At 40.2% G+C, this 22,153-nt stretch overlaps 2 protein-coding genes across 4 annotated transcripts in view; both read left to right on the top strand.

The window, feature by feature from the left end:
• The first annotated feature begins 395 nt into the window (after window positions 1-395).
• On the top strand, window positions 396-2,484 carry LOC136021054 (D-dopachrome decarboxylase). Its single transcript, XM_065692839.1, has 3 exons — window positions 396-586; window positions 668-843; window positions 1,601-2,484. The coding sequence occupies exons 1-3, from the start codon at window positions 479-481 to the stop codon at window positions 1,671-1,673; spliced, it is 357 nt and encodes a 118-aa protein (XP_065548911.1). The 5' UTR covers window positions 396-478; the 3' UTR covers window positions 1,674-2,484.
• Window positions 2,485-3,795: 1,311 nt separating this feature from the next.
• The window catches only part of CABIN1 (calcineurin binding protein 1), a 109,530-nt gene continuing 91,172 nt past the window's right edge, over window positions 3,796-22,153 (top strand). For 2 of the 3 annotated variants that reach the window (XM_065693035.1, XM_065693033.1), the window contains exons 1-18: window positions 3,796-3,933; window positions 6,636-6,700; window positions 7,119-7,211; window positions 7,290-7,403; window positions 7,583-7,717; window positions 7,971-8,151; window positions 9,093-9,222; window positions 10,928-11,077; window positions 12,114-12,406; window positions 13,367-13,535; window positions 13,982-14,118; window positions 14,489-14,706; window positions 16,270-16,348; window positions 16,588-16,775; window positions 17,998-18,147; window positions 18,891-19,085; window positions 20,170-20,406; window positions 21,887-22,040. In XM_065693035.1, the coding sequence (XP_065549107.1) occupies window positions 6,698-6,700; window positions 7,119-7,211; window positions 7,290-7,403; window positions 7,583-7,717; window positions 7,971-8,151; window positions 9,093-9,222; window positions 10,928-11,077; window positions 12,114-12,406; window positions 13,367-13,535; window positions 13,982-14,118; window positions 14,489-14,706; window positions 16,270-16,348; window positions 16,588-16,775; window positions 17,998-18,147; window positions 18,891-19,085; window positions 20,170-20,406; window positions 21,887-22,040 (2,626 nt within the window). In that variant the 5' untranslated portion in view covers window positions 3,796-3,933; window positions 6,636-6,697. The remainder of the gene's footprint in view (window positions 3,934-6,635; window positions 6,701-7,118; window positions 7,212-7,289; window positions 7,404-7,582; window positions 7,718-7,970; window positions 8,152-9,092; window positions 9,223-10,927; window positions 11,078-12,113; window positions 12,407-13,366; window positions 13,536-13,981; window positions 14,119-14,488; window positions 14,707-16,269; window positions 16,349-16,587; window positions 16,776-17,997; window positions 18,148-18,890; window positions 19,086-20,169; window positions 20,407-21,886; window positions 22,041-22,153) is intronic. The other variant, XM_065693034.1, reaches the window with a different exon arrangement.

Genomic DNA, 22,153 nt, shown 5'->3' with positions numbered 1-22,153 from the left:
CCTGATTGCACAAGCTTGTTTGGTAATACATTGGATAAAAAAAGAAACCTCTCTGCTTGCCTTTTACTTTCTTGCAGTGCTGCTTGTTCTGAGACATCACTACTCTGCCATTCTTAACCCTCCCTGCGCAGAGGTGTCCGTTCCGGTGACCAGAAATGTCTTCCCATCGGCATTAAGACCTGTCACAAAACTCGTTCAACCCATCCCTCAGTGAGACGGGAGTTCCTGGCTCCCACCGTCCCTAAATCACATCCCAGCAAAGCACGGTGTCCAAACCGAAAGGCCCCAGCCCCAGCTGGGGTACCACACGGAACACCGGGAGCCCGTGGCGGCGGAAGTGCAGGGTGCCCCCGCCTTGCTGCAGCAGCCCCGGGAGCCGCGAGAGTGCCCGGTTCCGGGGCTCGGGCCGCGCTGGGGGCGGAGCGGGGGCCGGGCTGGGCGGTGGCGGTGCGGTCGCGCCGTGCCGTAGTGCGGGGCCATGCCGTTCCTGGAGCTCGACACCAACCTGCCGGCCGGGCGGCTGCCGCCGGCGCTGGCCCAGGACCTGTGCGCGGCCGCCGCAGACATCTTGGGCAAGCCGGCGGAGGTGAGCGAGGGGCCGGGGCAGCGGCGGCGGCGGCGGGGAGGTGGGGGGGAAGCCGGGGCCTGACGGTGGCTGTGTCCGCAGCGGGTGAGCGTGACGGTGCGGAGCGGGCTGCCCATGGTGGTGGCGGGCTCGGCCGAGCCCTGCGCGCAGCTGCTCGTCTCCTCCATCGGCGTGGTGGGCTCGGCGGAGCAGAACCAGCGGCACAGCGCCCGCTTCTTCGATGTCCTGACGGCGCAGCTGGGCCTCGGCCCCGAGCGGTGAGTGCGGGCGGGCCGGGGGTTCCGTCGCCCCGAGGGGAGAGGCACCGTGCGGCCCCCGGGGGGCAGAGCGAGCGCCTCTGCTCTGTGCTTTATGAATGTGTGAAACACAGCAAACAATACAGGAAGGTGCGCAAAGTAATGAGGAGGTGGGTTCCCATGTCCTCTGTGAGGTTAGAGTGTAACACAGAGCCCAGACTAGCCTAGCAAACAGAAACTCATGAATGCCAAATCCCAGACGTGGTTTGGGTCCAGGTAAAACTATGGACCGGTTTGCAGTCGTTGCATAGCCTGGGAGTTACTGTTCTCTGAAGATGAGTAGTTCCAGTTGCTGTAACTGGTGCAAAACCCCATGGGAACAGGTCGCTGTGCCAATTGGCTGTCCTGAAGGTAGGCCATGTCCCTCTCTGCCCTCTTCCCTGTCTCCCTGAGGTGAGTAATAGCATTTCCCTGTGCTTGTCAGGGTAAATACCTGACAAATTAAGAGCTGCATGGGTCCTTGTGAAGTGAACAAGTATCTTGTACAAACAGTGTTGAAATTCAATCTGCTTTTTGGTTTGTGTGGATGAGGTCTGGCATCTGTTTGTACCCTGCCCGCATATGGCTTATTTTTGCTTCTGTTAAATGAACACTGTGAGTGTGAGACAGTGAGAACATCATGCAGATTTCCTACCTTGTTGCAAACTGGGCAGGGATAATATCTAACTGTAAAATAATGTTTCTTGTCCACTGCATTTTTGCTTTTGTACCCAAAAAGGATTGTCATCCGCTTTTACCCACTGGAGCCCTGGCAGATTGGCAAGAACAGAACAGTCATGACATTCCTGTGATCCCGTGAGCAGCCAATGGAACAAAGCAATGATGAAGATAACCTAGAGATTACGAGCTCCATCTATCCAATTGTTTCCTCTTACGATCAAATCTGTGTAGCTCTGCACTTCACCTGTGTAATTCACTTTTGTCTTTGCATCCTGTGCACACAAAGCTGAAGAGTGGGACGATTAGTGGGACGATCAGCTGTATTAATGTTACTAAAATAATTCAGGGTCTTAGTCTCAAGCCTGTCTCATATCCCAGAGGCTCTCCTGGTGCGGAGTTTTGGGATGATACAGCATCTCGCTGTCTTCCGTGGCTGGTGTTTTCAGCTCACTGTCCCTGTGAGGAAGCGTTTTAGGTTTTTAGGACCCGTATGCTCCCTCACTTTGTAACTGGAATACACGGGGCATTTTAGTAGAACAAAAGCACAGTATTTTTTATGTATAATGTCATCTCCGTCTTCCACTGATAATGGGAACACTTCTCAGTGTTTTCGGCCCCCTATCAGCCACTTTGTGACTTGGTCAGGTCGCAGACAGGGAGCTCAGAGGAACTGAGAGCACGCCCTTGAAACATGAAAGTGGCCAAGGGAACACAAGGCTGCTCCTGTGCCGCTCTGCCATTCTGATTGCGGTTTTATTTGAGACTTGAGGACTTGAGCTAGTTGAAAGTATTCCTTCTAATTACCATTTGCAGTTAGTTGTTCCCTATGCAGCGTAAACACCTATGTTTGCAAAAGTCAGGAATATAACACCAAAAACCAGTTTGTGTGTCAGGCGGGGGGGGATGTTAAACCCGATCTAGTTAATAAAATGTATAAAAGCCTCTTCTGGTAAGTGTCAGTTTATTGGCTTCCAACATTGGATGGGGTCTGCTTACCATCTGCATTTAACATCTCCCAGGTATGGTCGATCTGTATGGTACTGTTGTACAGACTCTAACTTCCCAGGCTTAACCTCCTCAGGTTAACCAGGATTTCTGCTTCCAGAAATGACCTCTGTTGTTTGAGGACTCTGTGTGGGCCTATTTGCAAATTCAAAGGTAAAGAGCCACTTTTGAAAGTGGTTTAACCATTTTCTAGCTTCCAGCCTTTGAACTGCAGGTCTTTCTGTGTATGTACATGAGCACGCTGAAGGGCACCACTGACAGACATGTATTACAGAATCATGATGGCTTCAGAGGTTATTCTGCAGGTGCAACAGTGTGATGCTGCTGTTCACGGCAACACTGCCTGTACTTTGCCACAACAGAAAGACGGGGGCATTGTTTTCACCCACAGACGGACCCTGGAATTCATCCTTACAGCAGTAAATGCTGGGTCAGTGAAACACTTGAGCACAAGCTGAACTTCATCAGTGTGATGTGACTCGTCACAACAAGAGGGGCCTTCAAAGCTGTGGCTGTACCCTGCAGATCATAGAATCAGAATAGTTAGAGTTGGAAAGGACCTCAAGATCATCTAGTTCCAACCCTCCTGCCATGGGCAGGGACACCTCACACTAAACCATCCCACACAAGGCTTCATCCAACCTGGCCTTGAACACCGCCAGGGATGGAGCACTCACAACCTCCTTGGGCAACCCATTCCAACGCCTCACCACCCTAACAGGAAAGAATCTCCTCCTTATACCCAATCTAAACTTCAAGGCCTGGGTGTGCTGTGTCTGCTCAGGGCTTGCGCTGACATTGTGCCTGCACCAGGACTCGGACAGGGCTGCGGCTGTCACACCTTGTCTTTCAAGCTCGCTGCAATGCGATCACCTCACATTTAAGTACAATTGTACAAGGAGCTGGTTTGCAGTCACGGTCTGGCTCGAGTCACTGCTCACACTGTCCTGCCGCCACCACGCAAACACCTCCTTCACCTCCCTGGGGCAAAAAAGCACCTTCCCATCCCCAGGCACAGCAAGTTTTAGGGACAAACCAGTAGTTCCAGGCTGAGTTCCGAGCCCATCGCAGACGGCACCCCAGCCCTGCGCCACACCGCCACAAACAGCGCCCTCAGCCGCGGCCCGCTCCAGCTCCAGCCGCGACCCGCCCCTCCCCGCCTTCCTGTTCCCCGCGTTCCCATTGGCTGCCAAGGAGCGGCTGCTCTGCCAATGCGCAGCCTTTTTGTTGGCGCGCGGGTCTCCGGGGCTCCGGCGGGGGTTGCCGTGGAGACCGCCGGTGGGGCTGTGTCTCCGGGGAGCCGCCGCTCGCCTGAGGGAGCCGCGCCGGGAGCCCCTCGGCGGCCGCACCCCGCCCTGCGCCGCCATCCCGGGGCGGCCCTGCGAGGTGAGTGTCCCGTCCGCCGCAGCACGGTGGAGGGGCTTCAGGGCTGCCGGGGCTTTGGCCCTTCCCCTGCTGCGAGAGCCCGGCGCGGCGGGGTCGGGCCTCGCCTCCATGGAGCCCCGGTGAGGCGCGAACGTGGGTTCGCTCCCTCCCTCGCCTCCTCCCGGCCTTTTGTGCCGCCCGCTGGGAAGTGGAGCCTGGCAGGCGGCGTGCGAGGCGTCCCCGCTCCTCTTTGCGGAAAACGACCGTGTTTCGGTAAAAGCGGCTTTTGCTAAAGTGCGGCGGAGGGGATTTTGGCCACGTTAAAAACAAAACCCGAAACGCAAATCGAATGGTTTATTTTTAAACAAATGTCTGTTTGCAGTGTGCGGATCCCAAGTGTGGCAACAACAACAAAAGCCAGGAAAGCCCAAGTCGCTCCCTTTGTTTCATATCTTGAAGCTGGGACTCACACAAGCTCTGGAAACAAGAGCTGAGTCTAAATTTTTAATGACGTTTTAAAATACTGAGGTAAAAAGAGACAAGATTTTGAATGCAAAAGGTTTTAAATAGGTATTGTTGCCTTTTGAGGATGTGCCCACCTGTCATAGCCACAGATTGATAAGCTGAGCCCCTCCTGTAGCTGAAAAAAGTTCAACCCATTTTATAATACTCTATATTAAAGACTAATTATTTTCTTTTCCTGCTTAACTGATGTAGCTTCTTTCCTCTGCAAGTGCTTGTAGTGACGTGCTTTATTCCTAGATGTTATGGTACTGTGGCAACTCAGTCCACAGTTAGGTTTGCAGCCGTGGACAGTGTAAAAAAAGAGATGAAACAACTCCCCACCTGCCTGACACACAGGTACAAAAGCTGTGTGGAGGCAATGTCCTTGCCCTGTTTCTCAAAAGCGTGACACTGTTCTGTTTGGTTATGCTCTCTCAACTTGTGAACTCCAGAGAGGAAAGGTACTAAATACTTGTTACAAACTCTCTGTAGAAATATAAAGTGGAATTAAAACTGTTCCCCCACCTTTTCTGTTGCTGCAGTTTCACTGGCAGTCTAACCACAGAATTAAACTCCTGACTGCAGTCTCTGTGCTGTTGAGTTCCTCTGCTGCTTTGAGCAAGATTATGTGGATTCAGCAAAAGACTTGAGTGGTTTCTGAATATAGGTGTATCTGTAAGTGAACTTAAAACCACTCAGGTTAAATATGTAGTTGATTTGGGATCATACAGTCTCATTTATTTAGATGTGATAAGCATCTGTGCTTCCTGTCAACACCTGGGGTGTTCAATATTTCTGAAGGACATAGCCGTTAATCTCTGTGCATGTATTTTCTCCATATGCAAAGCAGACCAGGAATCCTTGTCTTGAAAGAGATTTGAGGTTTTATTAATGTTTATTTACTCAAGGAGAAAAATGTTTTATTGCTGTGCAGTTGTCAGTCTGTTTAGCTGCAAGTGAGGAAAGTAAGTGGTGCATGGGCAAGCAAAATACCATTGCTGAGTGGATGAGATCCTGTCAAAGCATTATTTCCTCTACATGCAGAACTAATCATGATGATGTATGTGCTAATTCAGCTTACAGTTCAAAACTCCCACTGCTTCCTGCTGTGGTTAATTCTGGACTTACTCTTCTATTAATGTGGCCTCCAATATTAAAGACTGTTTTTAGCCTGTCTCATGCATGTCATATTTTTGAGTTGATGGGAAGGTTTTATGATGTAGCAGTGAAGCTTTTCTTAAAAAGCAGCACAGAACTCTCATATTTTTTTGCCTTTACTGACATAAGGTTTCAGTTATGGGTTTAGTTATGAGGAAAAATGATAGATTCTAAATGTGTATTTTAACCTTTAAACTTTTCGTCAGTGGTAAAAAGACTGGAAATACTGTCCTTCAGAATGAGGAAATACTAGGTAGTAAAAGTTCAGTTTCTTTTGTTTGCATAAATCTCAAGAGTGTCTAAGAATTTGCTTTTGCCTTAGAAGGTGGTCAGCATACTCAGAAGAGACACCTGGTTCTGTTCTAGCAGGGATAGCAGTGATACAAATATTTTTACTCAGAGGAATTTCCAGGCACAGGCAGTATTTTGAGCAGTGGGTTGACCAGCCACTCTACCCTGCTGCAAAGTCAGTCCAACACAGATAACCTTCTATTTTTTCACTCCTGTTTTGTAAATATCCATAAATGCAAGGTTTTTTTCCAGGCATGATAGAGCACTCAAGTTTGTGCTATAGGTAAAAGGTGCAGGAAGGATTCTAATTTTATTTTTTTAATGTAACTTAAGATAAACTCATAAGCAACAATGGTTCATGCTCAGAAAATGTCAGAAGCTTTTTTGGTTTTACCTTTGTCATTAAAAGGATTCATGTTGTAATGTTAATATAATGTATGTTCATCAAGTATTTTTCAGTAACTGGATAATCTTACAGGCATGATTACATTGCAGATACTTCCACTCCCCCCTCACCACCAGGACTAGAGTCTTGAAAGTCATCCTGAAGTAATGCATGTGTTTAACTTTGTATTTTACTCTCTGTCTCTATTAAAATTCGCTTTAATATTGTTCCTGCATTATAGGGCAATTTATCCCTTGGCATGGGGGGGTGGTGGTGACATAGGGCAGTTAATTGGTTGTTGATTAAAGTATTCCCAGCCTGTCTTTTATTTTTGAAAGCTTCCTTTATGGGCAAAATAAATATTCTAATCCTGTTTGCTTTCCAGACCTGTTTGTGTTAGGCCTTTTGTCCTGATCCTGGAGAAAGACAGTGAGAACAGCTGAGAACATGGTAAGGGCTTATTGAGATGGTTTTTGAGATATTTTGGTAGAAATAAAATTGAAATTTTCCTCTTTCCACAGGACTAAGACTAAATTGGCATATTAAGAACATTGGGTTTGCAGTGATTGTGGTTATTGGTAAATTAAAGAATTTGAAAACAGTTTGTTGTAATTGTTTGTTCTAGGCAAGCTGTTACTTGCAAGACCTTTGAAATTTTGGGGTTTTTTTCAGCTGATTTAATGGGGGAAAGAATTTTGAAGTTTTCATTATTTGCAATGAGTGATGACCTTACAGTTCTTGTAACTTTATGTAGAGATCTCTCAGTATTGTCCATTTACCAAATAAAGTAAAAATAGAGAAAACTTGACATTGCAAGGGCACACTTGTAGCTGTAACGTTTCTTGTTGCATCTCAACTGTCATTCTAGATCCGAATTGCAGCATTGAATGCGAGCTCCACAATTGAGGATGACTACGAAGGAACCTTTAAGAGTCATAAGACACAGACAAAAGAAGCCCAAGTAAGTAAACTCACAATTTTCTTAATTATATTTAATAAAGTTGCCCTACAAAATAGGTTCTATTTTTTTTAACTACAGGAAGCAGAAGCTTTTGCTTTGTACCACAAAGCTTTGGACCTTCAGAAACATGACCGATTTGAAGAGTCTGCAAAAGCTTATCATGAGCTGCTTGAGATTCGTCTTCTGCGAGAGGTCAGTGACCTTTAGAGAACGAAACTCTAGAAACTGTTTTTTTTTTTTCTGTTATTTCATTTGTTTCTGGCTAGTTGAGAGATGTCAGTGTTATCAATTGGCAGATAGTTTGCTGTTCTTTTTACTTGTGTAATGTCTAATTCCTGATGCCCACGTTGCATTTATTGTATCATTTCTAGGCAGTTCTTTCTGGTGATGAGAAAGAAGGACTGAAACATCCAGGCTTGATGTTAAAATATTCCACCTACAAAAACCTAGCACAGCTGGCAGCACAACGGGATGACTTAGAGACAGCCATGGAGTTTTATTTGGAGGTACGGTACAGCTGAAATAAAACACTGGAGCCTCAGTGTCTGCAAATACTTGCCAAAAAATAGATGTACGCCTTTCAGCATACATCATTTGAATATATGTCTGAATTCTGTGTAGTTTATGACATCATATGTGATAACTGGTCTACCAGTCACTTCCCAAATCAGCAGCAAGCCTGCTGAAAACTAAAGTCCCTATAGACAAGTGAATATGCATGTCTGAAATGTGAATAATGGTGTTTGTTATGCTTTCTAGGCTGTGATGCTAGACTCTACTGATGTCAACCTATGGTATAAAATTGGCCATGTGGCAATCAAACTAATCCGTCTGCCTTTGGCTCGTCATGCTTTTGAAGAAGGTCTTAGGTGTAACCCTGATCACTGGCCTTGTTTGGATAATCTTATCACAATCTTGTACACACTCAGTGACTACACAAGTAAGTACAGTACACAAAAAAAAGCTGTCAAGATAATGTAATTTTTACATATCAGTAAAAACCTGTAATGATGCAGTCGTGTAGGAGAAGGTGTGTCTTGTGTAAGCAGTACATTAGATTATGATAATGACTTCATGATAGAGATTTTTTTAATTTCATGATTAAGTATGATGGTTTGTATCAATTCTGGCTACCCTAAAAATAAATGCTTGTGGCCTCTTAGATCAGAGTCTTTGCAGGAAGTTTCTCTGTAGACTGTTCTCTTGCATATATATTGATTTTGGTTTTGTAGGCATTTCCAGCTACATAATTCTAGGATTTGGTTATAAAACTGCAATCTACTTCACAGCCTAGTATGATTAATTGTAGATAGAGCAGTTGATACAAGAGACAACAAGATTTTACATTTGAGTAGCATCTAGTGGATGAACTGATTCAAAAGAAGTTTGAGAGAGAAGCTGTAAGATGGCAGAAACGCTGAATCTGATCCCTTAGGTTCAGCCCTCTGGAGTAGTCCTAAATCTCTTAACTTGATTGCCCATGCAGGCAGAAAACTGGTGGGATATATTGCTTGTTACACTAACGGAATCTGCAGTTCAGACATTTGGTAACATGAGAATGGTAAATGACTAGGATTCTGCTTTATGATTCTAATTTCTTTCGTACAGGAACAGAGTCCTGAAAGTAAATAAAAGATATACTGCAAACATTGTTTAAACAAAATTAATGATACCCTTCTTCTGGATGTAATACTTGGGAAGACATAGTAGGTTATTTTAGCTGTATGCATGTAGTCATTTGACATGTTTCAAAGCTATTGGTCTAATTTATGTGAATGTCATATTTAGCTGGAATTCTGTGGTGTACATGAAGCCCAGAAATGGGAGCTTTTGAATGAATCAAAGCAGCCACTGACTATTCAATTTCTATTTCTCTGTCAGCATGTTTGTACTTTATCTGCAAAGCTCTGGAGAAAGACTGTCTATATAGCAAAGGATTGGTTCTGAAAGAGAAGATCTTTGAGGAGCAGCCTTGCCTTCGGAAAGATTCCTTAAGGATGTTCCTCAAATGGTGAATGTCATTCTATAGTAGATACAGCATTTGGAGTGTAAATTTTGAGTTTGGGTTAGTTCAGGAAAGCTGTTGAGATAGAAAGCTTTAAGCTACAACAATGTCTTGCTGACCTGTCTTCTAAATGATAAATCAATGTTAACTGTTGGGGTTGCTGACAGAATGTTCTTCAGCAATTACTTTTGGAGGGAGGTAGAAAGAGACAAAAAGTCAATTTGCTATTGCTCACTTATTTTCATACCCAGATCTCTTGTAATCATCTTCCTTTGTTTTGTTTTGCTTATTTGCAGCTGATATCTGCAGTATTCATTTTAGTTTTTCTTTTCTAATTAAAAAAACCCAAACCAACCAACCCAAACCCCATACACATTACTGCTTTTCCAAGCAATTACAAATTTGGAACTTAATAGTTTTCTAATTTCAGTATGTTCAGGAAGTATTACTGATTTTTATTGACAAACAAATACAGTCAGAAGACTTTCTATGCTTCATTAGTGCCAAGATGCAGGAATTCTTAGTTATTAAGCTTTCAGACCACTGCAACTCTGAAAACATTTTGCAATATTATATTTGAGATATTAGTCCTTTATTATTACTTTTTTATTGCAGTACATAAAACTTTCATTAAAAGTTTGGGTTAATGTAGCTCTGCTAAGTAGAGTGTCTCTGTTTGATTTGGTAGTAGGAGTTGGTGGGAGGAAGGTAGGAGAAGAAAGTAGAGGCCTGTAAATTGTACAGGATCTAAGTTAACTTGATAATTGAGCATCAGAGCTGCTTCTGATACTGTAATACGTTGCTGTGATGGTCAACAGAATTCAAGAGAAGTTAAGTTTTTAATTTAATCATGATTCAGTCTCACTGAATATAATGTCATTGCATGTGCAGCTAACATCAGTACACTGTATAAATTGTATGTTCCACTTAACCACGTACATCCTAGTGTGCATCCTTCAGTTATGCAATAAATCAATCAAAACCAGTAATACTTTAGACTAAAACAATATCTAAAATGTGAAAATACAGAGTATTTAGAAGACAGGGAAGAGAAAGGATAACAAATTTTAAGGCTCTAGGATTCTATATAGCAGTGGACCTTTGATAGGAAGCCCTCTTTAGTTACAGAGATCCTGATTTATCAAGCTGCCTTAGGTCTGGCTCTAAAAATGAGTTGCGTGGTTTTAGCCACTTGGTTTTTGTATCTGGCTTGAGATTTCTGAAAAAAGTGGATTATTCTTCACTTTCAAAAATTAATTTCTAGACTCAGACTGTACAAGACAATTTTCAACTCCAAATTTTATTTGTGATGACGCGAATTTCTCAGAATAATACTTTGGAATGAAAGGAATTTCTCAGCCATACAATCTTTTTTTCTGAACCAAAAACTTCTTTCCCAGAAAGAAAATAAAACCTCCTACTTCTCCTGCATTTCTTAGTGTTTGGAAAATGGGACAGAACAATCTCCCTTTATTTTTTAATCTTTAAGACAGAGCAAAGATTTTTGGAGGGTACATGCCTCTATATGCATGCTATAAAGCTTGTAAGATAGTTATTTGAATGCTAGTTTTAACACTGTCATTTTTGTTCCAGTATAGAAAGATACCAAATTAATCTTCTCAGGCTTAAAAAACCTCAATGGACTCAAACAACAAAAGCACAACCAGCAAACAAAAACTTTAACCAGTCTTCATTTCTTACTATTTTTTAGTGACATGTCTATCCATAATGTAAATTTGAGTGCAGCTGAAACAGGAAGAATCATAGATGAAGCACTGGAACTACGAAAGAAAAGACAAGCTTTGCTAGTACGTGACAGAGAACCAGACCTCAGACTGGTCCAGCCAATTCCCTTTTTCACGTATGTCTTTGTTTTCTCTTTTTAAAAGCTTCCTCTGAAGCCACTTACACTGGAAACTGTGTTGAGGTTCACATTTCTTCAGAACCCTTTTTTCTTGTAAAAACAATCCCCCCTGTGTTTTCATGTTTTACGAGTTTATAGGTTGGTTTGCCGAACCCAGGACACTGTGCTTATGATTTAAGCATAAACCCCATATCTATCACTTTTCAACCTGTGAATTAAAACCAGCGATGTAAAAACCAAACAAATGTTAGTGAAGAATGGTTTGGCAGCCATTACAACTGTACTATTGGATTTTTCATATATGACTAGTTTGTATTGAACTTTAAAGTAAGTTTAGCTTTTTAAAAAATGGCTATACTATTGGGATAGTGGAAATTCAGAAAAATACAGTTCTTTATTTGCAGCAAAACGTAAGGATGTTACTAAGTTGCTATATATGTCTTTATTAAGACATGAAAGATTGGGCTTTGTTTTGGTTTTTTAATTGCACGTATTTCTGGAATGTTAATGGGCTCTGCACATAGGTCCTGTTGCAGAAAAATTGCTTCTACTTATGGATAAGGGTGAGATTTTTTTGTTGTTGCTGACTGAATGCAGAGCCTGAAAATTGTTCCTTTGACACTGCTTTTTTTAGGGTTCAGTATAATTTGCTCAGCAACTACTTCACAGACCTTCTTTTGTTAGAGCCATTTTTTTGAGATTAGACACATTATTGACTCACATTTTCTTTGTACTGCAATGAACTCGCCAGTTTCCTCTGAAAAACTTTTGCCTGCTGTCCCATTTTGTTCTTGTTTTTCTAAGTAGTGTGTTCTAGAATGAAAGCTCCTAAGAGCCTCTGTTCCAGGCTTGAAACTGTTAATGGTCCATATGACGGGAAACGTACAAAGATACTCTCCAGTTTTTCAGTCACAGGACAGATTTTGACACTCAGATATGTTCCTCTCCCACTGAAAAGCTGCTCTTGCTAATTTAGAAAATAATTTGGCAAGAATTCATGAAGTTGTGATGCCGTTTTTGTTTCCACATGCAGGTGGAAGTGTTTAGGAGAAGCTTTACTTGCCATGTATCACCACCTCACAACGTGTGACCCTCCTCGACCCAGTCTGGGAAAGAGAATTGACCTCTCAGAATACCGAGATCCAGTTCAACATGTGATGCTTTCTCCTACGTCTACTCCTGTCAGTGTTATTCAGCCAACTCCTGTCAACACTAATCCAGTAATGACAATACCAGATCCTGTGTTACCTTATACACCAACAACACCCAACTTTCCAAGTCACAGTCAGAGTTTATTAGAACCAGGAACTACTGTAGGTGAGCAAGGTACTTCAGTCTAAGATTCAAGATATTTTTCCTACTTATCTGGGTATTAAAAGCACTACAGAATTTATTGGGTAATACTGTCTTTAAACCGCATGTTGGTGGATTCCGAATCTTTTCAGCGTATGGTAGGAAAAGTGAAGTTGAACTCTGTAAAATTAAGTTCTGTTAACCCCTCACATTAGAAAAGGAAGGCCATCTAAACTGCCTGAAAATCATTGATTCCTGACTAAGACATAGGACCAGTGTTCAAGACGGTGGTCTTGCTTCCTTGTCTGATGGAATTGAGAGTCAGGTTGATTCGTTTTCCTCAATTGTTACAGATTATAAGTCTAACTTCTTCTGGTTTTGTGCTATGGAGACTCACGCTTCAGTTTTTCAGTCCTTAAGATTAGAAGAACCATGACTCCATCCCAGCAGTGATGCATATCAAGCTTTTAATGTTATGAAGATTCCTGAGCACTTCAGAATGAATGAGCCATTGTAGAAGATGACTAGATTATTCTGCTCATGTGTAACATTAAGAACCTAAAAGAAGCAAGCTGTCAGCTATATTGATTTGAAATCTGTAGCAAGAGGCTTGAATATTTTACGCTGTAGCTGTATTTACATATCTGAAATTGCCAAGGAGTTACCAGTATTTGGTTTATATTCATGGGAATTTACAGGTGTTTCTGGAGTTAAAGGCAGGCTCCTCTGATTCCCAGTTCAGAAACTTCTTGAAGACTAAATAATGAATTCTAATGAATAATGAAATGCAGAATTTTCAGTAAGTCTGCTTCTTGCCTCAGAGCAGCATGTTTATGGAAAATGCCGCAGCCAGTTCATCTTAAATGATTAAAGAAAATTATTTTAAGATTTTGGCACTGTCTTTGGAAGGAAACCAACAAATCTCAGGTGTTGTTGGAGAATAAAATAAATGGCCAGCCACTAATAATTACTTGTTTTCAATTCTGTTTCTAGGTGACATCTCTGCAGGTGATAAATCTAAGAAAGGTGTGAAGCGAAGGAGAATTACAGAAGATAGTGGTGAAACAGCGAAGAGGAGATCTGCTAGAGTCCGGAACACCAAGTGTAAAAAAGAGGAGAAGGTTGACTTTCAAGAGCTGTTGGTGAAATTCCTTCCTTCCAGGTACTGTACAGCAATAACTTCATTATGAGAATATGAGGAGCTAAGTAGAGAAAGCTGTTTGGGGTTTTGTTTGATTGGTATGCCCCAACATTAAAACCATTAGACCCAGGTTATTTTTTTAAGCAGATGTGATTCATTGTCTTCTCATAAATTTAATAAAATTGTTGTAAGTGAAAATAACTAAAAATCAATTGATAAATAAGATGGCTTTTGTCAGTAGGGAGCTGATGTAGAGGACAATGTGGATGTTAAAATGGCTAAGATAAACAAGATAATATTGGTTTCGACAAAATTGGGGAGCTGGATATAAATCTCTAAATTTGCTTCAGTTAATGTAGTTTCAGTGTTAAAAAATGCACAACGCGCCATGTTTAAGTTTCACTTACCAGTGAAAGCAAGAATGAGGATTTTATTGATACTGTGTGTTTTATTCCCCTTTCATACAGATTAAGGAAGTTAGATCCAGAGGAGGAGGAAGATGCTTTCAATAACTATGAGGTGCAGTCAGAGATCAAAGAAGAGAATTTGCAGCACGTTGGACCACATAGAATGTCATTTGATTCTACAACATTTATGGAATCTGGTAAGGATTTTGTTGTAACTCCCACTCTTTCTCTGTTGTTTCTTCCACAGTGTATGCTTTATGTTCTGTATTTTGCTATCACATCTAAAAGATACAGAAATATGTTATTTTACAAAGAATAAAAATATCTCAGTTGGTGACAGGTGTGATTTTTTTTTTTTTTTTTAAGCCTAGGGGACTGCTTAATTACTGTGTGTGAGAGCTCTATTGTGTGAGGTTTCCCATTTGAACAGATTGGAATGCAAAACTCAGTAACACAGGAGAACTGCTGCAATATTAGTGCATAAAACGTTGTTGAAACTTATTTGTCTCAAATTGTTGGTTGTCTTGACCTCAGACACGTATGACTTTGTGTTTATCTGCTTTCCAGAAAAACAGGATGTTCATGAATTCCTGCTGGATAACCTGAATAATGGTGGGATCTTGGAGCTAATGATGAGATATCTGAAAGTCATCAGCCAGAAGTTTCTAGTGAAGTGGCCTCCTGGCTTATGTGAGGTGGTCCTTAGTATCTATAATAGCTGGAGAAAGCATAGTAGTAGTCTTCCTAATCCCTTACTGAGGGACTCAAGTAATCAGCATATCAAGGTATGAAACACTTTTCCTTGTACTTCTCTGCTGCTGTGTTGCTCTCTGTGTACCAGAAGTACCTAACTTAAACCCAGTAGCTAGATGCAGGTTTTGCTTGGCTCAGTCTGGGGAGCTGCTCATCCAAGCTTTATAAACTATGGTTTGCTGCAGCTTGCATAACAGTTTGTTCCTCATCTCCTGAATACGCATGGGTAATGTTATATGCAACTATACCTTATATGTAATATATGTGTATATATACACATACACACACAGGTATAGATGTAATATAAACTCTACAGATGTAAATATATTTTAGTCCTTTACTCTGTTGTTGCTCTTTTATTTTTCACTTCCCTCCCTTTAGTTCTGATAGGACATAAAGGTTGGTTTTGTCACCAGACTGAGATGCTGTATGACTGCAGTTTGAAATACTCTGTTTTTCAGATCAAGAGTTTCTACTTCTTTTGTAAATAAACTGAATTATGGAAACTGTGTTCCATTGACTTAATTTACAAAACAAACAAAAGCATCCCTGCGTAGCAAATGTTACATCTCTTATACATCCTGTGACTTTTGTGTTTCTGTATACTTTCCATAAATATATCCTCTTTGTTAAACAAATATAAATATATATATAAAATAAATATTAATATTAATAAATATTAAATCTAAATATATTTATGAATGTATTTCCTTGGTTCTCATTATGGCTGCATAACTGCTCACTTGTATGAATGATCTAGAAAGTCAAGGTTTTGTAGCTGTAGTGTTAAAAATCACTGTCCTCATGCTTGTCTGTTCTTTTTCGTCCTTGAATTTATTTTAAACTTTATCTGCAAGCTATCCTAAGTGTAAGAAATTGATGCTTTTAGGATTGTAAAGGACTATTCTGGTAATGTGTATAGACTTTGAACTTTTCCATAGGCACCTTTTTTTAACAGCTGGACCTGTAGCCCTTATTCCTGTGTATTTAATCAGAAAATAATATATTCTTCACTACACAGGTCTACCTGGCAGAGATCCATGGTGATGTGATTTTCTAATATGCTCCTGAACTTTATCCAGCAAGCATTAATAAGCTGATAAGACTAGAGTATATACGCAGTCTCATGGAGATAAATACTGAAAAAAATTACAGTATATAGTCTTTTTATTTCTGAAGTATCAATACTTCTGCTATATTCTGGAAACATGCTTTTAGCATGATTTAGCAATTGAATACAAATTCACATAAATAAATACAAACACAGTTATTTTAGGCAGACAAAAAAACAGGGATGTCATTTTTTCCTTAACCTCAGACAATGCTATTTGACTGCCTTGTTTTATCAGCTGAGATTTTAATTTTTTTATGTTTCTTCTAAGTATTGGTTTGTTTTGTACTTGTTGATCTGTAAATGTTATTATACACCTTTAGACAGAGGAAGAAATAGTTATAGCTTGGGGATAGAAATCCCAAGACAATAAGATGAAGGTTTTCTTTGAAGTAAATTTTAAATCCATTGGTGTTCTTTACTCCTCTTTTAATGTGTTTCTTCCTGTATACTCTTTTTTGCCGTCTCCATACTTTTTCTGAAGGATATGATGTTGATGAGCCTTTCTTGCATGGAACTGCAGTTAGATCAGTGGCTGCTAACAAAAGGGAAGAGCTCTACAGGTAAGAACTGAATATTACGTTCTTCAGTCTCTGAAAACACTTAAGTTATATGAAGAAGTGTTTCCAGGAATTCATTGGATTTTGGACCTATTTTTTCTTAATCTCTTTCAGATCTGTATTTTATTGGTCTATGATTTCTTGTTTTAAAGCAGAGAAATACTTTTGAAATACTGGGATGTGGGACTCCTTTCATGGGATGCTAGTAAGTTTATGATAAAATGTAATGAATTGATTTGCAGTTTCTCCACGAAATTGCCCTGCTGCCTCTGTGAATGGAAAGTTTGGCCCTGACTTCCCAGGAACTCATTTCTTGGGAGACCTGTTGCAGCTGTCATTTGCATCCTCACAGAAGGATTTATTTGAGGAAGGCTGGATGGAGTTTGTCACTCGGGTGTACTGGCTGAAAGCTCGCTTTCTAGCACTGCAGGTTGGTTTTTCTTTTGATCTAACGAATGAAACTTTTCCCAAATTAAAATCATACCAGCTACAGATGATTTGGGAAGCTCAGCTCATTTGAACATGTGGATAAAATCAGCTGAAAACTCAGTGACTACTTAGATTCTACTTTTTAATATAATGAACTATCCCTAAGGGTATAGGTAGAAATGAAGTAGAAGGTCTCATGTGCAAAGCTACTATTTGGATATGCTTAAGATCTAGTACTTGCTTAAACTAGCTTGTGTTCAGCCTAAAAACTATATTTGGACCAAAGTTATTTGGAGTAGTATTGTGTAGTTGCAGAACATGGATTTTTTTGGGGGACCTGAACTAGTGAATGCTATCAAAATTCCGGACAGTTGAAAATGCAGTTTTTAACTGAAGCAGACTCTATGTTAAATTACTGTCCACTCTGGTTTTTCAAGGTAGCATGATTCTTCTTTTAGAGATGTTTAATTTAATATGCAGATTTTGAAACAGAGGGTTTTAAACCTGAGGGAATACTTTGAAAGATATGTTATTTGATCCCAAACTTTTTCCTCTCCAAGTGTTGCTCTCTCAGGACATCAAAGAGTTTTTCTATGCATCAATTATGATTAAGTCAATCATCAACTAAAAATGGGAATCAGCCTCAAAGTGTGAACTAACCAGTTCCATCCGTTTTTATTTTTGCACCTAAGGATTCTTTTCTGATGCATCTGAGGAAAAATGAGAGTTCCTGTATGGCTACTGCCATTTTTCCTTTAGATGTAGAGTTATATTTTGCCCACGCAGTTGCATTCCCCTCCTGACCACTCAACTCTTAGTTGGAAAGAGCGAGTAGAATGCGTTCCCTTTGCATAATATAACAATGCTTGCTGACTCGGTGTTTCTATTTGCACAAATGGAAGAGTTATTTGTACTGTTTTACTCCTCCATGTTTTTAAAGGAAAGGGAATTTAGCAATCCAAATTAATAATTCAGTTTTGTGCAAGCTGAATTCTATTTCCCTGATTTGTTTTACCTGTAGCTAAAGTCACTGGTAAGATACGCAGTTTCTGGTTGTTTTTTAATTTGAGATTGTCAGTTGGATTTGTTTTTTATTTGGGAGGATGTGCAGTGGCAGTGCCTGCATTGAATTGGAACATTTTCTTTCTATATGCTTTAGAAACCCTTGTTGCAGGTAGAACTCTAGGGTTTTTTGTTTGTTTTCTTCTGTACTGTTTCTGTAGGGAGACATGGAACAGGCACTTGAAAACTATGATATCTGCACTGAAATGCTACAGAGCTCCACTACAATGCAAGCTAAAGCTGGCAATGAATGCAGCATCATAATACGGTTACCTAACCTACATGTTGATTCTGTTGTCTCTTTAGAAGAGGTAAGAATTAATTTGCAGGTGTGTTCTCCCCACTCCATCCTTTCCCAGTTCCAAAAGTCATCTGTGAATTAGCACATTTGTGATGAACTTTACCACATCTGTTGTAGAATTTTTCAAAGAGTGAAAGGACAGGTTCATAGTTCAATGATAATGTCAGGGCCACTGTAATGCTTTCAAAAAGACACCTTTTGGTTCTGTTGGTCCCGTACAACTTAAAATTGCTTTTATGCAAAGTAAAAACATTAGAACAGCTACATGTAGAACAGTAGAATATAAGATTAATGTTCTGTTTTCTGTTACTAAACATATATTTCACCTTTGCCTAAATAAGCTCCTTACTTCAGCAGTGTTTTCCACGTTACAATATACATGTACTTTTAAACAAAGGGATATCCGTCTTCTATTCTTTCTATTGATGTTTTGGGGGATGAACTCCCAACACAGGAGATACCGTCTTGTCTTTCAAGTCTATTTGATGGATGTGTTCTTGCAGTGTAGAAATGTGTGAATTGGGGATTTGAGGCAAAAAAGTTCAAAATAATTATAGCACTAAAGTCATATACTGCATAATAATTACAAATCTGTGGAATGGGTGACATATTACATGGTAGGTGTTTTCTTCCTGGTATATTCCTGTATGTAGCTGTGGAGTTCACACAGCTTTACTGCTAGGAGAAATGTCAGTAGTCAAATGTATGTGAAGACAAATGAAAGTTGAATTATGCCATCTGTGATGTTTGCAGATTGAAAAGAATCTAAAATCTCTGGAGAGATGCCAGTCTTTGGAAGAGATCCAGCGACTGTATGAGGCAGGGGATTATAATGCAGTGGTGCATCTACTTCGTCCAACATTGTGCTTTAATGGCTATGGCAGAGCAAAACATCTGGAATTTGTAACTTCCATACCAGAGAGACCAGCACAGCTGCTTCTCCTACAGGTTTGTTTTGCTTCTTCAAGGATGTTTTTATTAAGGAGTTAAGATACGTTCCTGAAAGCTGGATGAAAGGATTTCTTGAGTGGGTCTTAATGTTTTGTAAATAAGACTCATTAACCAGAACATGGAACCAGGCTTTTAATTTGAACAGCTTTAGCAATATGCCAGCTTTTGCTAACTGAGAATGTGGTTAAAGTTACTAAAATGTCTGAGGCCTCTGTGGAATGTCCAGAAAAACTGTACATTCAAATAAACTTGAATCATTTGCAGAGGCATCTTATGGATGGATTCATGCTATCTGCCTCTGCTGTGAATGCTTTTGCTGATGTTGATGGTGTGGTGATTTGCAACTGGTTTGAAACTTTAAATTTACCTAACCTATGAATGATTTAGTGAGTTTATGATGTATTGTATCTGTCTTGCATGAATGACAAACTATTGATAGACACATCCAGTGTGATTGCTATAAATTTAGTCCATTTGACAGTATGAAAATAAGTGTATAAATGAGCTCAGCTGTCAGAACAATTTTGGGGTGGATGGGGGAAGGTTGCACAAAAAAGTCTGCTCTTTTAACTGGGTTGAACCAAACCCTACAACCTCCATGCCATCTTGTGACCTGAACTTGGCAGAATACAAAGAAGCAGGAGGATGTTGCTATAATGTTAGCCGTACAGTTGCTGTATTGTTATTTATGAAATAATAAAGTGGTAGCACAAGATCATAAAGATCCAAACCCTGTTTCTGTAGGGGCCTCTATTCAACTGCATATTGTTAGAATGTTAGACCTACAGCCATCCCTTTCCTGCTTTTTTTTTTTTAACTTTTTTCCCCTTGCATCTCTTACTAAAGCAGAAAGATTCAGTGATTATTTTTTTGAACTTTAGATCCTGCTTGTATATTTGTTATCCAGAGTCCATGCACATCCTGTTGTCCTTTTTTAATGTCATATTTAAAGGTGTTCTCTTGTCATTTCATTAAAGTAACCACATTAACTGTATATATTGCTTTGCCCTGCTGTGCATTCATGGTTTAAAATAAGCCCTTCATCCTTATAATAGATTTTTTTCATATTTACATTCCCTAGGAGTCCCTGCTCAAACTGCAAGATTACAAGCAATGCTTTGAATGCTCAGAAGTTGCCTTGAATGAAGCAATTCAGCAGATGATTAATATGACAACAGCCTCTGCTAAAGAAGAGTGGGTTGCTACGGTAACACAGCTGCTCACAGGAATAGATACTTCATTATCATCAGTCAACAGCATCCTGAAAGACTCTTCTGTAACACCAAGCCTCGTTCGATTAACAAACAACCTGATTCAGGTAACCTGTTCACTTGCACTAGGAAAGAGGTATTGTGTGGTGCAGACCTTCAGACACAAAACAGCTGTTGTCTGAATTGCCACCTACTTGCAGTGATGGTTTGGGTGACGGTTTTGTTAGGGGAAGGTTGGGGGAGGATAAGAATTATCTTCATAGTCTTCATTTCAGTATGTTAGAAATGAGCTACATACTGAGCACCCTTGTGCTAGGATCAGTAACAGCAGGTACCACCAAGCTGCCTGGCATGAACAAAGAATGTGGTAATAAGATAATCTAAGGAAAACAATGTTTTCTAATGGGATTTGAAATGGTGGTAATTTGAAGACTGGTTTTGCTGGCTGGGTGCAGTTTGTAAGTTTGTAAGGGCTAGAAGACAAGATCCCGTAAGTCTTAGGAGCATGGTAGAGTTGCTTGCAAGTGCTGGCCAAGGTATGGGTTTTTGCAGTAAAAACAAAAAGGATGGTGACAAGAGGGCAAGGGAAAAACTTATGTGTGGACTTTCCTATCACTGTTTCTGTCTCTGTTTCTATCAGTATGAATACAGCTAACTTTAGCCTGTAAACAAAGTACTTTCAAACCTTAAAACCCAAAAATGAATGTCTTTCATTCCAGAAAATGGTGGACTCTCAGTTCCATTAAGGAGCAAGTCTAGTTAATGTCAAGATTCAATGTGATTGCAACTCTCAAATCTCCATTTATTTCAGTAAAAGCAAAGGACCTCAAAATCATACTCTCATTGTATAAAGTTGTATGTGTGTCAGTATGTTATGGAATGTAATGGAATTTATTATTCATTATAGTATCCTAAATGGTTTCTACAATAAAAATAAATATGATTCTTTATCTGCATAAATAATAATAGAAAAACTGTTGTATGTGTGGAAAAATGAGAGAAAAACATAGGACTTCTGAAATTCCTGGTCCTGAAGCAGTAAAATGAACAGTTGTCCATGAGAAATGTTAGGGCACCGGTTCCATGACACAGCGTTGTGTTGCTCAAAATTTATTCAGTTAGATCATTTATATAGCATCTGTTAATGATTCTGATTGGTCTTTAACAGTTGTTGTAAGACCCAGTAAAGAATTCAGGAATTCTTATAGCTAAGTATGTTCCTCTTCCTTGCTGGGGTGCAGATAAATTTCTTGTATAGTAATGGGGCTTACTAACACTTAAGAATTCATACTTTGCATTTGCTTAGTTTGAAATGTTTGTGTATGGCATTAATGGAGAAATAACTTGTTGGAAAATAATGATGCAAGAGGAATGTTAGGGAAGGGGAAATGATCTTCTACTTTTTCCTGTACCAGGATAATCTTATTTATAGGATTTATACTGCCTGCGAGAAGCTCAGACTCAACTTTAGATTATTTCCTTAGGATAAAGGAAGTTTCCTTAGCAACTTTGGGTTGTTTGGAAAAGATTCACACCTGACCTTTATTTCATGTCACTTTATCTGTATAATATCTGTTCCTTTATTAGATCATAGACTGCAGCATGGCAGTCCAGGAAGAACCAAAAGAGCCATATGTCTCCTCAGTGCTTCCATGGATAATCCTGCACAGAATCATCCAGCAGGAGGAAGATGCTTTTCAATCCCTTTGCTGCCAGCAGCAGCAGAACCAGGGAGAAGAAGGTGAATTAGTTATTCAGTTTTACATATTGAAGCTAAGCTCCTTACTGTCTGGCAATATCAACAAGAAAATAATTGTTTGTCATCTTACCTTGTTTACTGAAGGAAGTAGAGGG

This window comes from Lathamus discolor, chromosome 12, assembly GCF_037157495.1.
Source record: "Lathamus discolor isolate bLatDis1 chromosome 12, bLatDis1.hap1, whole genome shotgun sequence".
In the NCBI taxonomy this organism is placed as follows: domain Eukaryota; kingdom Metazoa; phylum Chordata; class Aves; order Psittaciformes; family Psittacidae; genus Lathamus; species Lathamus discolor.
The sequence above is the reverse complement of the archived record's forward strand: the minus strand, read 5'-3'. Positions and strand labels throughout refer to the sequence as shown.

What these genes read in the sequence shown, in the direction of transcription:
- LOC136021054 (XM_065692839.1), top strand. Translation starts at nt 479, where the DNA reads ATGCCGTTCCTGGAGCTCGACACCAACCTGCCGGCCGGGCGGCTGCCG. An exon ending in TCTTGGGCAAGCCGGCGGAG is followed by an intron (nt 587 to 667) that starts GTGAGCGAGGGG and finishes CTGTGTCCGCAG; the next exon opens with CGGGTGAGCGTGACGGTGCG. An exon ending in CTGGGCCTCGGCCCCGAGCG is followed by an intron (nt 844 to 1,600) that starts GTGAGTGCGGGC and finishes GTACCCAAAAAG; the next exon opens with GATTGTCATCCGCTTTTACC.